Source organism: Parambassis ranga, chromosome 2, assembly GCF_900634625.1.
Source record: "Parambassis ranga chromosome 2, fParRan2.1, whole genome shotgun sequence".
NCBI classification, from domain to species: domain Eukaryota; kingdom Metazoa; phylum Chordata; class Actinopteri; family Ambassidae; genus Parambassis; species Parambassis ranga.
This window is the reverse complement of record NC_041023.1, coordinates 1,791,036-1,809,244: the sequence shown is the minus strand read 5'-3', so window position 1 is coordinate 1,809,244 and position 18,209 is coordinate 1,791,036. Positions and strand designations below refer to the sequence as shown.

Below are 18,209 nucleotides of genomic sequence, written 5' to 3'. Positions count from 1 at the left end.
CACAGTGTTCAGCTGTCAGCATGATATCTGCACCATTTTACCATCTGTCACCTGCAGACATCACTCCTAGGTACTTGTCTCATTCATCAAAAGTGACATCAGCTCTGCTATCACAGGAGGACTGAAGGCCGCTCAGTGTTTTAGGAGCTGTTCTTCATTTTATAAAGTACAGTGGATGACCTAAGTTTCCACAGGGGCCCCTCAGATTTCATTATAGGACTAACAGTGCAGGCTCCATCCCTCTCTGAGTCACCTCCACCTTCTCCTCGGTCATGTTAACAGTTTAATTCCCAACTTTGTGCCCTGCACAGCTCCTCCTGTTATGTGAGCTCTGGGAGGAAACGTGCATCACCTCTCCCATCTGCTGGCTGCTCCTGCCGCGCATGCGCAGTGCGGCTCTCCATCATTTCCAATATCCCAGTGTAGGAGAACCAGCAGAGGCAGAGAGAACTAATGGGTAGGCTTCTATTTCTTATTTTTCCTAAGCCAATAAACGCACCGTTGCTCGTCCGTGTCACGGTTTGAGCACCGGTACGCACTCGCTGGGATGCCCGGGTAAGAGCGGACAGTTTACGGTTTGATTTGACGCAGACAGGAACGTTAGTGCCTGAAAAGCGTCTCTCTCTCTCTCCTCTTCTTCTTCTTCTTCTTCTTCTCCGCTCTACCACCACCACCCCCCCCCCTGCAAACGCAACGGGTTTGCACGGCTGTTAGCTAGCATGCTAGGCTAGCCCATGCTAACTCGGCCTGGCCCTGGCCTTGCCTGCTGCCCTGGCTCGAAACCCTAACGCGGGCCTAGCTGCTTTTTACTTCGACAATTTGGAGTCGGAATCTGGGCTGCGGGTCCTCGGCGTGCACGACCCCGGGTTGTGGTTCGCTAATTAAATGCTAAAACGTGATTAGCGTAGCCGGGCTCGCCTTCTAATTCATTTTCGTTACAACAAGCTAGCTGGCTAGCTAACTAACGGTAGCCAGACAGCTGACGCTTGGCATGCTAACCCCCCAGCTAGTTCAGATGCTGTGTCCAATGCATCAAAAAGCACAGTCAGGCAGGACTGGTTCCGCTTGTTGACACGGTCCTTTCCAGCGCGGAGGCCCGCACACCGTGGAGCTGGGGCTGCGCGTCTCGTCCCACCGTGAACCAAACAACCTTTAACGCCACACGATTGTCGCTAGAACGTTAATAAAGCAGCATTAGGCACAGTGGATGGGGTAGCCTGGCTGCTCAGGCTAATTGGCTATTATCTAACGTTCAGAGGGGGCACGGGTGGTTGTTTTGGTGATGCTCACTCTCCGGTTTTGGTCTTGTCATCCAACTTGTGCAGCTGTCAACTTTGAAGGCTGCTGCAGTACAATATGCTTAATGTACTCCCTGAAGCTCACCTCAGCCAGATCCATGGGGCCACAGCAAGATTTAGATGCTATGCAGAGAATTGATGGCTTTAATCTAGCCTGTTCTGTGAGAGCACCTAACCTTTGTGGCGTCCTATTGCTGTTTATCACACCGAGCAAACATTACATGATGTGTGGCTTGCATTGCTACCTGTACACAGACCGTATTCACCTCGTATTAAAAGGATTTCATGCTGAAAAGACACATTTAGGATTACAAACAGGCCTTGCATCAGTACATCTTTGTTTTTTGTCCGAATTCTTTCTGTGTCTGACATGATGTGAAGCACAACCTTTAAAATCCAGACCTTTAATTGTTCCTTTTTGCATGTCTGATGGGTCAAAACACAGGTTGGTATGGGTGTCTCTGCAGGTCCAAAATCAGCTACCCCACTGCTGTTATCTCTTCTAATTGGCTTTAATCATTTGGCACTCGGTGTAGACTTAAGTCTCCCTCACTAGCACAGGGCTGGTTCGCCACGGTCCAAATGTTGGCTAACTCCTGTGACAGGTGCCGTAAAATACCAAGGACCCAACCAGCCCTCGCTACCATATGATGAAATGCACACAAGCTTTGTCTGATCAAGTTATTTAAGAATTGGACGACGTTTTCATTTGCATACGCTGCCATACTTAATGGAACACAAATTCAGTTACTGCAGGATCTTTGGCCGTGCTTCCACTTTTTCTTTTTGATGTGATTTCTTATCTAAAACATTTTTTCTTGGCTTTTAAAACCACATGCTGTAAATCCTCAGCAAGCTAACTTTGTGTGTTTTGCTGCTTCTCTGCTTTCTACTTTTATGAAGTTTGCACTGAAGGAGATTTTCCACATTATGTATTTTCCCGTGTGCAGCTTGTTCTCTTCGATATTATGTGAGGAGACACTTTAGTTGACCCCTACACTTTCACCTTTAGGTTTATTCTGCTGTGTGGTACAAAATGTTTCAGACTCAGACATCAGCGGCTCTGCGTTGACGTTTTGAGGCTTCACCTTGCTCCTCTTGTCTTTTATTAAGGACGTTTCTGTCCATTTATGTTGACAAATATTGTTTACTTTCAATAGTTTACCATCACTGATGCGATCGTTGACGTTTATTGGCTAAAGAAGCCATTGTCTACCCAACAATGCTGCAGAAATATAATATGTTTGTTTGTAGGATTTCCCGTCTACAGTAGAGTTTCATGTTTTAATTTTCTTTTGGTTATTCCTGCCCTCAAACACTGTGATAGCCTTTACATAAACCATTCAGGGCTCCCTGCGTGTATCGTCACACTTGGCTAATTTCAAATTATGAACTAAATATATTTCATATTTGGACTCTGCTTTACATATTACTTGACATTTGTTGCTCGTATCAAGGTGGAGGTGGTGGTGTCCGCAAATAAAAGGTCTGTAATTTGATTTGACAAAGCCAGAGCTGATATATCCCAGGTTAGGTCCTGATGTGCAGCTAAAGTCTGAAGCTAACCACCACAGTATACAGGTGTAGCTCTCCACCTTCCACCTCTTTCTTCCTGCTGCAATAAAAACAAGAATAAGGCTTCAGTAAAAGGTCGCACATTAGTCTGCTAATTAATCTGGATGTTGTTGTTTTGGCGTCAGGAAATGGTGGTAACGGTAAGAGTTGAGGTTTAAATTCATGCTTTCACCAAAGGTGGCAGATTCAGAGAGCGCTGTGCTTTGCCAGAGGTTAAGATGAAAACGTTTGGCCGAGGCACCGGTGTAATTTTTAATCAAAATGTCTTCGGTTTGAATCTGGTCCAAGACTTTGCATCGCTCCCTTCTCTCTCTCTGCGTCTCTTTCTGCACCCTTCCTGTGGGAGCAAATAAATACCACATAGAAACATTTGACACAGCAAGAGACCACGTCTGTGCCGCGCTCAACATTTGTAGGAAAAACAATTCAAATAATAATCTGTGTTCCCCTTCTTTTTCCCAAACACGGAGTTAAATTAGATTCTAATGATGCGGTGGTTTCTCTCCTGAGACGACGGATAAGCGGCTGCCTGATGCCACGCTCACCTCTCTTCCTCTGTGGTGCTGTCGCTGGGTTTGGTCGCAGCAGCTCACAGGGCAGATATGAGTCAGCAGCACCAGTGGCTGAGAGGAGGCTTTGCATGGAGCTCCATCGCTCCAAACACTCCATTCTACCAGCTTTGATTTGAACATTTAATGGTCACTGTCACAAAGAGAGTGAAGGCAGACAGCCAGATATTGCTGCATAAGATTTACATACATTTTTTCCCCCTGTGGTCATAATTTGATTATTTTTGATGGCAGCTTCGGCCTCGCATCCAGGCCCCTTTCATAAACGCCTCTGTATGTTGTGCTCGCTCGCTCACAAACGTCATAAAAAGCTGGCGTCATCCTGCCTCGGTGCACGCTCTCAGAGATTATTCGAACAATAGTTGAGCAACGGTTTAAAATTTAGAACGTCTCACTGAATGATGGATTATAGCTCCAGATTGACGTGCAGCCGTTTCGTCGATACAAAACATTGGTATTGGATTAGTCCATGATGATTTCATTTAGTAGTAAAATGGAAATAATTCTTCGTAAGTGATTAAATCATGGATTGACCATTAATTCAGTTCCATTTCTGTCTCTTCTGCCCTCACAGGAACCATGGGAATACCACTATCGCCCCACGTCTGGGAACCGACATGTTGAACACGCTCTACATGTCCCACTGAAGGAGTGTATGCAAAAGGCAGATGGTAAAAAATTAATAATTTCCCCCGGAAAGTACAGCCTGACCCCCCCCCCCCCAACCCCCCCATCTCTTCCCGAGTCGGATGGCCCTGAGTGACAAGACGCAGTAATGGACGTCCACGCGGCATTCAGCACTGTGGCCATGAAGCAGCTCAAAGGGTAGGGTCTCCCGTGAGCTCGCCTCACCCTACCCGCCCCATCACGATTAGTCCTACCCGGAACCTCAATCTCGCAGCCCCTACCCCACCTCCCCGACCCTCCTCCTGCTGCTCCCACCACCACGGCTTTGGAAGACGAACATGACGTGCATTGCGAAGACGCTGGTTGATGTCTGATATATATACCTCTGAGGTGTCGAGCGTAAAACCAGTGGAGCAATGAATGGCGGAAAGGACTGTGAGGCGGGAGATGAGAGGCAGGCCGTCCCTGTCCAGGTCCCCATTGGCTGGCAGCGCAAGGGGGAGCGCGGCGGCGGGGTCGTGTACATAAGGTAAGACAATTTGAGCAGATTACCTGGAGGTTTGACTGTAAACATGTCCATGTACATACTTTGTCTTATGGTGGGTGAATTTAATAAGAAAAGAAAGGTGAGGTTCAGTCTTCCAGCTATTTGAAGTCAAAGAGCTTCCAGCAGGTTTGTTTACTATCCCCTCACGGTTTCTTTAATTGATTGACTCTGCAGGAGACAAAGAGAAACATGGTGACTTTGTGATGATGTGTCTCGCTGTGTTGAGTCACGGTCGCTGCCTGAAGCTGCAGTGTGTCTTACGCTACAGGTGCAGCCTTCAGTTTTAAATGTTTCTGTCAGATTCTTCCTCTTCTCCTCTTCTTTGACTAAAGAGCTGGAGCCCCTCACCAGTCACTGTGCCATGTAGGCTGGAAGTTGGTGTCCTTCCCGGCACGTGTGTTTACCAGCCACAATGAAGTAAAGCAGTTGGCTGGTGTCGGGTTTATTTTGGGTGTTGGAAAGAATCTCGTCTACTTCTGTGACCGTGGCCTGATACTGTCACAGCACACTTGTGTTTGCCGATGTTCTTTTACATTTAAAGTGCAGATATTTTCACAGCCGCCACTGCGATTGACATTTCAGTCAGCGAAATGCTGCATAAATACTAACGCTACACACTTTTAATGGTGGCAAGAGAAGTGTTCTTCAACATGAGGCACCATCTTCTTTAGTGTGCATCAATTTTAATCTTTACTTTTAGTCATAAATGCCTCACGTGACGTGTGTTTAGAGTTGTTTGAATACGGATTAAAGCCCTAAAAGCCCTAAAATGTTGGATATATATATATATTTTGAGCTCCAGTGGTTGACTTCAGGTTCAGGTTCAGAGCATCCACAGACACATAAACACTGAAAAGCACTTTCTAACAACATGGACTAGTTGAAGATTTACCTGAAGGGGTTGTTGTGTATTTATTTTTTGTTTCTTCAAAAAAATCACGTAGCACAGTGCAGCCTCTAATTTCCAGAGCGTTGTGATGCGCTGTGTATTGTGGCCTCACGTTGCTGCTGCTGTTTTTCTGTGTGCAGTCCCAGTGGCTCGGTGCTGTCCAGCTTGGAGCAGGTGAAGACCTACCTGCTGACAGATGGAACCTGCAAATGTGGCCTGGAGTGCCCGCTCATCCTCCACAAGGTGATTTCTTTTTGCTTTTGTTTTTCTTTCCAGTTCCATTGTTCAGATTCCTGTGAACACTTTTAATTAAAGTTCTGGGAAGGAAATTAAAATGCTGTCATCCAAAAAGAAAAAAATGCACCTGAACTTGCAGGTGGAGAGTTTTGTTTATGCTTATGAAAGCTGATGGACGTCCACTGACGAGTGTTAGAGAAACGCCTCTTCAGGCTGCAGGATGCTTTAATTCAAAGCAGACAATCAACTCTCAGCATGTCTTGGCCTCAAGATAGGACACGTTACATATTTGACGTTCATGACCGGAGCATAGAAGGATGAAAGCGAGGAATAAACATGTCTTTGAGGAGTGGAGGGTGAAGAAAAATGTGTATAAAATGTCCTAGTGACGTGGTCCTTTCCTCCTCAGGTGTTCAACTTCGACCCAGGGGCAGCTGTCAAGCAGAGGACAGCGGAGGACGTGAAGGCAGATGAAGACGTCACCAAACTCTGCATTCACAAGAGGAAGCTTCTGGCCGTGGCCACGCTGCACAAGAGCATGGAGACACACCCCCCTCTGACGCTGACCAGTCCAGGAGGAGGTACGACATCATCACAATACAGCCGGATAAAACACGAGTGGTTCTCCTGTGGGTGTTGGTTGAACTCAAAGGTTCTGTGTTCTGTCCTTCAGGTACGTCGTCTGTGGTTTCTGTGCATTCCACGACTCAACAAGCAATAAGGACTAAACCCCACGACAGCCTGCCCAATGCTGTCGGCCCCGACTGCAAAAATCCTTTCAAGATGATGATGGCGGCAGGACAGCAGCAGCAGAGGCTGTATCCACCCCAGGAGATGGGCGGAGCCCAGCAGGCGGAGCTCTACTCTGGGTATCCCAGGCCCCAGAGGCTAGGCAGTGGGGAGCCAGGACCCAAATCGCCTTATCGGGCGGGGTACGGAGGCATGCTGAGCCCACCTCCTTCCAGTGTTAAGCTGTATGGAGACGGGGCACAGTCTCCCAGCGCAGACACTATTGGTAGCCCCGAGGGCTTTCCACGGACCAATCCTTGTGGTTTTCCAGGAGTCGGCAGTCCCGGCTCAGCCTCCATCCACGGGAACACGAGGACGCCTCTTTCCCCATCCAGTGTGATGCTCCACGGCTCCCCAGCGGGCCAGCCATCCTGCGCCATGACAGGGAGGACTAGCACACCCCTCTCCCCGACGGCCACTGCCAAAAGCCCTGTCATGAACATGAACATGCCACGGGGGAACTTTCCCCCTGGTATGGATATTCCCCGTGCAGCATTTCACCATAAAACACAGCCCCCTGTGCACCCTGTACCGCCCCCGCCATCCTGTGCCCTTCAGAAAAGGCAGTTAACGTCTGAAAAGGACCCCTTAGGTATCCTAGACCCCATCCCCAGCAAACCAGTCAGCCAGCCCCCCAGCAATGCCCCAAACCCCTCCAACTTCCAGCCTAACATCCACTCTCAGGTACCAATGATGAATGTAAACATACCCCCTCCCGCCATCGTTCCCTTGCCAAGCAACTTACCTTTACCCACAGTGAAGCCTGGGCCCGTGGGGCATGGTGGCCACATTCAAAGGACTCAACAGGGTGGTCCGGTTTCCTCCATGTCCCCCTCCCCTGTCACTTCCCCTGTCCACATGGCTGGACCTGTTCATGGGAGGATGGAGGCCTCCCCTCATCGCTCACGCTCATCCTCCACGTCCTCTGACCACGGGAACTTTGCAATGCCCTCGGGGCACCAGGCACCGTGCGGCACCATGAAGGTTCCTCCTCGCTCTCCGAGATCGGCCATGGGGTCGCCCAGGCCCGCCATGCCCTCCAGCCCTTCCACCAACAAAACTGACCCACTCCACCAGTACAAAGACTCCCAGCTGCTGCCTGGAATGGGAAACTCTATTGGGACCCAGCAGCACAGCAACCCCATGTACTCGCCCACCTCTTCTTCATCGTCGTCATCTTCTCTGGCACCCCCCAGCGCTTCCCAGAAGGGGACGCACCCAGGACTCCTGGGAATGCCCCTCAACCAGATCCTCAACCAACAGAACGCCGCCTCCTTCCCAGCCAGCAGTCTCCTGTCAGCCGCAGCCAAAGCACAGCTAGCAAATCAAAACAAACTCAGCGCTGTTGGCAACACCGCTGCTGGCATGGCCGGTGGTGGTGTTGGTATGTCAGGCATGGGGGCAGGGGGCGGGGGTAGCGGAGGGAGTGGCGGGCACCCTGGCTCTATGGGCGGCCCTCGAGGCATGGAGGGACACAGCACTTTAAACCCCATGCTCCCGCCAAACTCCACCATGCTGCTCAACACTTCTGAGGGCCAGAGCGGCCGGGCGGCTCTCAGAGACAAGCTGATGGCCCAGCAGAGGGACCCCATGCGCAAGCGGAAGCAGTCGTCCGGAAGCGCTGCTGTAAACCACGACAACAGCAACAACATGGTCTACAGCATGCTCAACAAACAGGGCATGGGAGGGCCCCACATGCCGGGGCCCAGTGCCACCGAGCATCTACGAAAAGTAGGCCGACTCGGAAACCTCCACCCAAACACCTCCATGGCTCAGCTCCTCCAGTCCATGAGCAGCCAGAGTTCCCACAACCTGGCCGGGAACAGCCATCGTCCAGGGCTTAGCCCCGGCCCGGGGCCTGGTGCTCAAGGAGCTGCACCGCTGCACTACAACGACAGCACGGGCATGGTTCCTGGGGGCCCTCAGCAGAACCTCCTCGTCCAGCAGAGGCTGCGGGGCCCCGGAGAAACCTTGCAGCACTGCCAGAACATGGACACCTCTGGGGGCCACCTGGGCCCTCGTCCAGGCCAGTTCCCGGACATGATGGCTCAGATGCAGGCCTCCTCCATGAGTAACTGCGGGCCTATGGGGCCCGGCGGCGGGCCAGTGTTACCTGACGGGATGCCACTGGGACGCCCCAACACAAACCCCCCACCTCTGTCCCATCCCGGCCCTCACCCCTCACAGCTGCACAGCATGGGGCGGACTAACATGGTGATGCCACATGGAGGCGGTGACGGCGGCTGCACGCAGACCATCCCTGATACAGGTACTCTCACTCGGTTTCATTTTCAGCCCTGTGTGTAATTATGTTTGTGTTTTTTTCATCTGTTTACCCTCAAAAATCCCATGTGCGTTAAATGGAGTTAATTGGGTGATTCAGTGATCGTCGGTATTTTGTAGATGGGACATATTTCTGACACCGATCGTGGCAGTGATTAGCCATAATTACTCTCGATTATACTGTTGTTCGACAATAATCTCACAGATGAAAAGGTGGTCTGACAAATAAGACATTAGCAGCATTAAAGATCCAGACTTAAATGCTAATTTAATATCCAAATCATTCTGACAGTGTAAGCCAGTGCCCACCACCGTGCCTGGAGGATGTGTGGATGCCCCCCCCCCGACCCTCCTCTCGGTGCGATAAGCTGGCGGCTTGATGAATATGTGCTTTCTATGGTTATGAGTAAACTAAAACCAAAGGATTTAGGTGATAGGCCCCGAGCCTGGACCGTCAGGTTCCTCCGGTATCTCTGAGCTAATGAGCCAGGCCCCCCTCATCCTTTGGACACCGGGGCTAATTGTCAGTCAGCCAGTGTTTCTTCTTTGTTTTATTTGTGTGCTAGCATCAGTCAATGGTGTAAGAAGATGGAAATGGGATCTGCATCACGCTTTAAGGGAAGCAGCCCAGATAGGGCGCTCTAAAGAGCTTCTCCCAGGCAAGCCGGTCGCTATAGTAACGATAGACCTTGAATAGAGACCAGAGTGAAGCCTTTGATGAGGGTTTAGGCCTGTGTGTGTGTGTGTGTGTGTGTGTGTGTGTGTTACTACTTGTGTAATACAGTGTGTGTGCTTCTGTTTATTTGTGTGCATATGAATGACTTTGTGTGTGACTGTATGTTTTTGAAACCACTGAAAAGACCTACATCTTGCCCCCCCTCCCTTGCCTGCCGGCTCTGGGCCCGGTTGGAGGAGTTTATGTATTCATTGTGCGTCTGTGTGTCCTCGTATGCTTTATAATGGAGATATCACCGGTGTCTGCTGCGGGCCACCTGTTCTTATCACCAGGTGCCCTGTTGTTGTGTATTTCTTCTAAAGTCCCGTCATTGAAATTCAGGTGGTCTTGTGTAAGCCGGGAGGTAAAGCAAGATGGGGGGGAAGGATGGAGGAGGAGGAGGAGGAGGTGGAGGGAAAAGTTGGTTCTGACATGTTGATATCCTGACAGTGACTCCAGGTCGCCTACGCTTCTTCATCAGCTGGGTTTTCATGTACCCCAGTTGCTCGTTTTTGTGTTTTAGAAGGACATTTTAAAGCTGTTTGTGTTTTTATTATTATCATTATTGAACCAACACAGTCGGGTCTGACTCAACGCCATATGGAGATAATTACTGAGGAAGAGGAGAGGCGACCTGTTGCCTCCTCCTGTTCCTTGTTACGTCAGAATGATGTTGTCATAGTAACTTGATTGTTTTAGTATTTGTATTTTAACTCATGCAAGCAGAGCAAGCCGACCTCACAGTTTTGTGTGCTCTGGCTGCTTGTATTGGTACGTGCTGGGCTGCTGATTGGCTAAAATCAACGTCTGTGTCGTCCTCTGGATAAATTTGTGACAACACCTCGCTCTGCAGCTCTACTTTTAGTTCACACAGTATTAAGAAGCTGGATTTTCCCATACTTCGGGTGGATCTTAAGAGCACTTGAAAGTGGCCCAGTCAGTAGCATCTTAGCTTTAGCCTCTAGCCATCTGTTTCTACCCCCCCCCCCCCTCGTCCACTCTCGCCATCAACAAATAATCCAAAGTTCATTGAAAACCCCCGTGGACCCCCTGCCACCCAGCTGACCGCCACCCCCATCCCCCAGCAGGCGAAAATCACACCACCCGACCCTCGTAACCCCCCCAATCCTCCTCCTCCTCCTCCTCCTCCTCCTCCTCCTCCAACTCCAACCACCCGACTCTCCCCCCACCCCAACGAGCTTCCTGGCAGCGGACAGCACCACCAATCATCACTCGGTTCCCATGGCAACCTCCCCCGGCAACAGCCGTCACTATATCATAGCAGTAGCATAGGACATGGGGAGGAATAGGGGGGGGAGAGAGAGAGAGAGAGAGAGAGAGAGAGAGAGAGAGAGAGAGAGAGAGAGAGAGAGAGAGAGAGAGAGAGAGAGAGAGAGAGAGAGAGAGAGAGAGAGAGAGAGAGAGAGAGAGAGAGAGAGAGAGAGAGAGAGAGAGAGAGAGAGAGAGAGAGAGAGAGAACACACAGCTGCCCTTCAGCTACGTAGCATCGCACCAGCTGCTCCAGTCGCTGCTCGTACACACACACACACACACACACTCTCACACACACACACACACACACACACACACACACACACACACACACTCTCACACATTAGGCCTCTGAGATTTTGTATTTGCTGCGGCTTTGTCTGCATAACATTGCTGCCGGGCTTTCTCTTCATTCATTGATACATCTGTGGCCTTGATGCATTTTGTTCATGTTCTGTCCTTGGATGCTTCGCTAACAAGTCTGGCTGTACTGGGCATCTGGCAGCGTGTCCATCTGTTAGCGTTGGGTGCAACAGATTGTTAATGTGCAACTTTTTTTTTTATTTTACTGTGAAAGGCTCGTTTGTGAGAAACACTTCCTCAACAGCTCTTTATTTGCTGGTAGAAATGAATCATTTAAAATAAAACTCTCTCTCTCTCTCTCTGCTTTTTTTGTGTGTGTGTGTGTGTTTTAGGAAACCCTTCGTCGCTCGGCTGCGGTATGGCCGCCCTGCAGCCGCACGTCAACACAGGCGGAGGTCAGATGTACCAGCAGCAGGTCCACCAGGCCATGCAGCAAGGGGTGGTCTCGCACCCGGCCTACCAGGGGCAGCAGCACTTCTCTGACAACTCGCCCTACACAGACAGCAGCAACAACAACCCTGGCTCCATGGCCTGCCTCTACCAGAACTACCAGGTGCAGTGATGGGACATGTTTTCTTCTCTATTCCAAAACAAAAGATTGTTTTCTAATGGTGTCACGTTGTGTCTGCAGCAGGGGATGTTACCACACCCACAGTTTGGGGAGGAGCAGCAGTCCCAGGTTGAGGGCCTTCCAGCGGGTGGACCGGGCTCTGACAGGGGCCCCGGTGGAGGCCCGGAGTCAGTGGATGCCATCTACAGAGCCGTGGTAGACGCTGCCAGTAAGGGCGTGCACGTCACCATCACCACTACAGTGAGCGGGACCACGCAGGCCAGTCCGGTGCCTGCCCTCAGTGCCATGAGTGCCTTCACTGCCTCCATAGGGGAACCCGTCAACCTCCCCCAAGCAGTCAGTGCAGTTCTGCACGGGCACCAGGAGGGGGAGCCGTTACCCCAGCAAGCCAGAGCGAGGCAGGTGAGGCTGGGACGGGGACAGAAGAACATGGATCCAGGGAAGAGCACTCCGGATGGGCCAGAGGCCAGCGACAACTTCCGCTCTCCTGGTCGTGGGACTCCCAGGGGGCAGTGGGACGGGGAGACGCAGCACGGCGGAGGCTTCGACGCTCACAGCAACAACAGCGCCTGGGGCGGCGAGGAGTTTCTGGAGTGCTCAACCCAGGTAAGGAGTAGTCCCTGCATGGAGAGACCCGTCAGCCTGGCCCCGGCCCCACCCTGCCCGGCCGAGGCATCCGGCGACCACGGCGTTGTGATGGCCCACGACAAAGCCTTTCTCGACGAAGGCTATCGGTTCAACAACTGCAGCCGGACGCCCGCCAACTACAAGGAGCGCCTGGAGCAGACGGTGGAGCGCTGCGCCCACATGAACGGCGCAACCCCTCACTTCAACAGTCGGGCATACGGAGAAGTCCTGGGCCCACCGCGTCAGGAGCTGACGGGGGATGACCAGTCGCCCAGCTCCTCCACGAGCCTGGAGGGGCCGCTGGCCACAGCCAAAGACTACAGTCACTACAACGGCCACTTCAACGGCATGGCGCCCAGCCCCTCGGACACAAAGAGCCTGAGCAGCGAGGAGGACCTGCGGCAGCCGGACTCCCCCTCGTCAGAGCTGCTTCACTACCGATCCAGGACCTTCAACATGGGGGAGCTGGTCTGGGGCCAGTTAAAGGGCTTCCCTCCCTGGCCGGCGAAGCTAGCCGGGGACGAACAAGTGCACAACGCTGCTATGCAGCTACGGGAGCAGGCCAAGGTGAGGCGACGGTCAAATGACCTCATAACATCATCACGAGCTTCTTGTTGCCATAGTAATAGTGCTGAATTATTTAACAAACAGCAGTCCAGAAGTCAGCCTCAGTTTCTGCTGTTTGGAGCGGAATTCTCTGAAAGGTCTTCTGGTCTCTCTGCAGGTGGAGCCGGAAAAGCTAAAAACACTAACTCACGACTTGGAGGTGCTCGACCGAGCCGCCAAAAGAGGCCTGAAGTAAGTCACGCAGCCCATCGAAGTGCTGATAAGCTGCTTCCACATCAGAAAAAAACCCTTTAATCATGTTCATGTTGCCCCACAGACCGGGGAAACTGAATAATCACTTGGAAGCTGCTATCCACGAGGCCATGAGCGAGCTGGATAAGATGTCGGGCACAGTGAGTACTCACACCTGTCTCATTGTTATTATTTTGTATTTCCATGATGTTCACCTCCATCCCTGTGCCGTCAGATCCCGTCCAGGGATCGCCAGGTGAAGCCCAAAAGGAGGAAGATATCCAGATAACAGTGAATGTGTCGGCCCGAGAACGTCCTCACAGCCTTTCGGAGACTTCGTCCGTTCAGCCTCGGTGCGATCTGAGCTCTCTCACAGGTGCTACACGTGGACTTTCAGTGGTACATCGACCCGACCTGACGACTGACCACACAGGACAAAAGGTGCTGGAAATTCCAATCACCCGATACAGTTTCAACTGTAGAAGAAAAAAACTGAAAAAGAGGAAAGAAAAACCCAGAAAAACAACAGCAGCGGTTGCAATTTGTCTACAGCTCACTGAATTAACTATTTTTTTCTAGTATAAGATAGTAAAATAAACAAAAAAAGCTACAAGCATTACCTTACATATTTAAGAAGAATAGACAGTCCAAATATTTCTGATACATTTTCAATATGTATATAGATAATCCTGAAATTTCATGCTATTAAGAATTGTATGTAAATATTGTACAATGTCATGTACAAGCGTACCTAATGCACATTTTATCTTTTATTGTACAAAACAAAGCAGAGGAAGTGTACCAATGGTTTCTATTCAGAAGCGCATAGGATGAATAAGAATACAGCCTAAAGCTTTTTATATGATGAAGCGTAAGACGTGCTGTTTTACCGTTTCTTTGTTTTCGTTTATTTTTTGTGAGGGAACAGCAGTGAAAACAGGCGCGAGTGTCTTGAGTTCTCCGTTACAGTCGCCACTCCACACACACACACACACAGAATGAACTTTACCAAGTGTTCAGTGCTCAGCAGGCCCACCTCTCCATGCAGCAGTAATCAGATTACTCCACCAACTAAAGGGAAAATACGCCTCCGATGATGCGGCGTAGAAGCAATACACTCCTCCTCCGCTCACATTGCTGTCATTATGCCTACATGTACCAGAATGCATTGCACAAAAACAACAACAACATACTTGATTCTGCATTTTACTATCGCTACGAGCGCTGCTCACTCGTGTTTAGACGCCATCTTGGCTGCAACCGCCGTCTCCCGTGACCCACCCCACCCCCCAAGCGATGTGATTCTCCGTCAGTACAAATCAGTGTTTCCAAAATGAGCCGGACAGTAGCTGTAAATACGATAATTCATCATGTTTCGGGTGGATTCTTCCTCAGACTCGGGCTGCGATCATGTTCTCCTGCTTGTTTGTGCGACTTGTGTTACTCTCACATTACAAACACTAAACGAAAGCCGTGGAAGCATTTCTTGTGTTTTTAGGGGCCTTGTGTGTTTTTTTTTTCTTCTTATTGATGTAAATTATTTATGTACAGTACTCCATATTTATTTTAAGCTTTACAAATATGCTAGATGGCAATAATACTACCAAGAGTTGAGAACTCAAGCCTTATATGTGTATATGTATGTTTTTTTTATTTTTAGAGTCCATTACAAAGGTCATGTTCCTTCTTTTATTTAAGACGTGACGTTACAGATAACACTGCAAGGCAACCTGACACAGTAAATGCAGTTTTTAACGTACACTACGAACTGTCGAAGCAGAAGCAGCATCGCCCGATCACATCGATCCATCGATCAAGCAGCAGCAGCCGAAGTGCAATATACCAATCGATCGACATTGATCCCTCCGTCACTTTTACATGAAAAACAACACAATCCCCTGAACGATTCTTTTACTTGAACGTGTTTTTGACACAAAAAAACTCGGCTGTTACACATGTTTTGACCTTTAAACCAAAAAAAAAATGCCCCTTCCTCTCAACACTACTATGACATCATCAGTGTTCATGTGTTCAGGTTGTTCTGTGTGTTCTGATGAGATCTCTCACTACCTGTTGTTTTGTTTTGTGTGTGCACGCTGAACACACACACACACACACACACACACGTGTCTTTCAGCGTGCACTCCTCAGCAGCTGAGTTTTTACTGTAAACCGTGGCGAGGGATTCGTCCAGCCAGCCGGTGAATAAAATGTGACGTTCACAGTGTGGAGAACACCTGAGCTCTCTGGGTAAAGTTCATTCTGCCTCTCCTCCTCCTCCTGGTTTTTTTGTGCAATGACATGCAGGAACCCGGTCTCGTGTTGGGAACCCATGTGTTTTATCATGTTATTCGTCGTGGAGGTGGTCCGTGCGCTCCGTTTCTTTCCCCTCTCTCCCTCCACCTGTGACTGTGTGTGCGCGGTGTGAGTGTGGTTTTCTTCGGATCTTGTTTCCTTCTGCCACCTTTTGGTTGTCAGTATTTTATTTCTTCAACTTGTAATTAAGTATATATTTTCTCACTAATATATACTTTACAAAAAATAGACTTGTGTGAAGTATGATGTGCACTTGATTGCTCTTGTTTTTCTTTTTTTTTTTGCATTAATGTGGGATAGGGATAGTTTGTCAGAGTCCATTATTTTCAGATTGTTTGGACTTTTTTTTAAATGGTTTGATGTAAGCAGCATTTTTTTTGTAAATATTGTGAAACATTACAGGTCATGCAGTGATGTAACATTTGGAATAATGTTGCACAGATGTTTAAGATATTAAAAACATGGTCACTCTTACTTGAATAAGCTGCTTTGTGTTGCGTTTTTTTATGATGTTCAGAGGTTGGTGGTTGGATCCCAACTCCTCCCTAAGTCATTGTTGTGTGTCCTTGGGCAAGACACTTTACCCGCACTGCCTCCAGTGTACTCACTGGTGTGGTGCGCCTTGCTGGTCATTGTATGACACTGGCTTTTCCCTCTGGGATTATTAAAGTATCTAAAAAAAAATAAAATAAAAAAATAATAATAAGTATAACTTGATGTACACCGCCCTCTAGTGGACAAACATGAAAACACGCTTTAAACAATATGGAGAAAAACTAATTCTAAAAATATAAATTAATGGCTAATATTGTGAAGCAAATGCGTATTATTTAAGTTACATAAATTGAAATTGAAAGATGCAGGGCAGTCAGGTATCCTTATAATAATAATATAATAAATAATAAAAAAATAATAATCCTTATAAAACCATTTTATAGATAGTAGAATAAATAATAATTAAATATTATAAATAATAAATAAAATTTCTGGTAACATAACATCCTATTATTTCTTAAATATTTTACATAATGTTCCTTTTTTAACCTTAAATAAGAAAAATGAGGAAATACTGACATCTTGTGGCCAAACTGATTATTACAGCACATCTCTATAAATCCCATTGGCAATTAAAACTATTTTTTAATTTTTAATTTTAGTTATTTTTAACTAAAATATTATCTTTAAATCAGATATTTGCACATTACATGCTTTAAACAACTTTACAACAACAACTATACAACCAGGAAATGAAAAACAAGAGTCTAACGGGCCTCACCTGCCAGCCAGGGGAAAAAGTAGTTCCTCTCTTACTAGCTAAATGTGGACTAAATCACTATCGATGTGCATTTACTTTTTACTGTGCCCACTTTTTAATAATAAAGCATGAGCATAATTATAATATATTTTATTATTAATCACTTAATTAAAACAAAACCATTAAAACTTTTTAAAAACAGCGCCTCATCAATGTTCCCATATCCATCCGCGCACTGATTGCAGCAGGTGTGCCAAACAATCAAACCAGAGGACTGACAGCGAAAGATTAAACGTCATTAAACAAATATGATTAATATTATTGATATGATTATTATTATCGATCCTTTGAAGTCGACGAGGACAGACGCGAGCAGATAGTTCGGTGAGCTGTTTGTTTATAATCCTCAGCGTTAGAAGTTGTGTGTTGTGTTCCTACTCATGCTAATGTTAAGCTAACTGTTAGCTAAATGTTTACATTCCACATCACGTAAAAACTGAATATGTTGCTTACAGCGACGCTCACAGTGATATGATCACTGATATGATTAAATATGTGCATTGGGAGCATTACTCGGGAGGAAAGAAGTCATAAAATAATTTAAATGTAAAGTTTGGAGTTGCGTAATTATGACGCACTTTTGTTTGTTTACAGCCGCATTATGGTGTTGTAGCTAATTTAGCATATATTTATTATTATTATTTATATTAATTACGTTTAGTATGTTTTGTATAAGTACAAAAGTAAAAAAAATAACTTTAAAAAGTGCACTTATATACCACGTGGAGGGGAAAAAGTGATGACGTAACCTGTTTGAGTCGACTTCTTCCACTATTGTGACATAAAATAGTATTTTTTTTGAGGAAAAGCGCTTTGTGGTATCTTCTATCTTCTATCTTCACCGCTCACAGGAGTAGTGTTGGAAGACTTCTGGAAATAAGCTGTGTCGGCAGCATGTCCTGCTGGACTCTGTGGAGACAGTCTGTCCATGTGTGTCACCCTGGAAACATGTGTGATGTCACTCCCATGATCTCATACATGATAACAAGTAGCATCACTTCAGTTGAAAGCCTATAAATATACATAAACCTTCTATGTATCGGTGGTCTGATGGTGCCGCCCGCGGCCCGAGCCTGATCCGTCTGCCGTCTTCTTTTGCAGCTGGATGCTGTGGCTGATGTGTTGCAGACCCTACACAGGTAAATCCTCCAGACGCTGGTGCAGGCATGTTGTTGTTGTCGTTAGTTACACCCCCACATGTCGCCTGTTTAAAGTTAATATCATCCTGTCCTGCCCCTGATCTCTTTATTACTCTGTAAATGATGGAGTTTTCTGTCTAAGTGGGGAAACCCGGTCGAAGTGAGACGTCGGAGCTGAGCTCCACATTACAGATGTAATAACAGTTTAAGGATACAATCCATCACTGCTGTGCTGCGTCACATCAGTTGATCTGTCGGCCTGGGTCGTCGTTTTTCAGC

The 18,209-nt window shown here is 47.9% G+C and overlaps 1 protein-coding gene across 2 annotated transcripts; it reads left to right on the top strand.

The window, feature by feature from the left end:
• The first annotated feature begins 319 nt into the window (after positions 1–319).
• mbd5 (methyl-CpG binding domain protein 5) lies at positions 320–15,839 on the top strand. Of its 2 annotated transcripts, none has more exons than XM_028399421.1 (10): positions 320–457; positions 4,017–4,598; positions 5,646–5,748; positions 6,152–6,323; positions 6,416–8,800; positions 11,497–11,717; positions 11,796–12,929; positions 13,087–13,160; positions 13,246–13,321; positions 13,396–15,839. In XM_028399421.1, the coding sequence occupies exons 2-10, from the start codon at positions 4,486–4,488 to the stop codon at positions 13,447–13,449; spliced, it is 4,332 nt and encodes a 1,443-aa protein (XP_028255222.1). In that variant the 5' UTR covers positions 320–457; positions 4,017–4,485; the 3' UTR covers positions 13,450–15,839. The 2 variants fall into 2 exon arrangements, with proteins under 2 accessions (XP_028255222.1, XP_028255223.1); XM_028399422.1 differs by having other exon boundaries at positions 425–555.
• The last annotated feature ends 2,370 nt before the right edge of the window (positions 15,840–18,209 follow it).

Bases quoted from the DNA above. Each gene is read 5' to 3' on its own strand.
- mbd5 (XM_028399421.1), top strand. From the start codon at position 4,486: ATGAATGGCGGAAAGGACTGTGAGGCGGGAGATGAGAGGCAGGCCGTC. The intron at 4,599-5,645 runs GTAAGACAATTT...TTCTGTGTGCAG, and splicing joins GGCGGGGTCGTGTACATAAG to TCCCAGTGGCTCGGTGCTGT. The intron at 5,749-6,151 runs GTGATTTCTTTT...TTTCCTCCTCAG, and splicing joins GCCCGCTCATCCTCCACAAG to GTGTTCAACTTCGACCCAGG.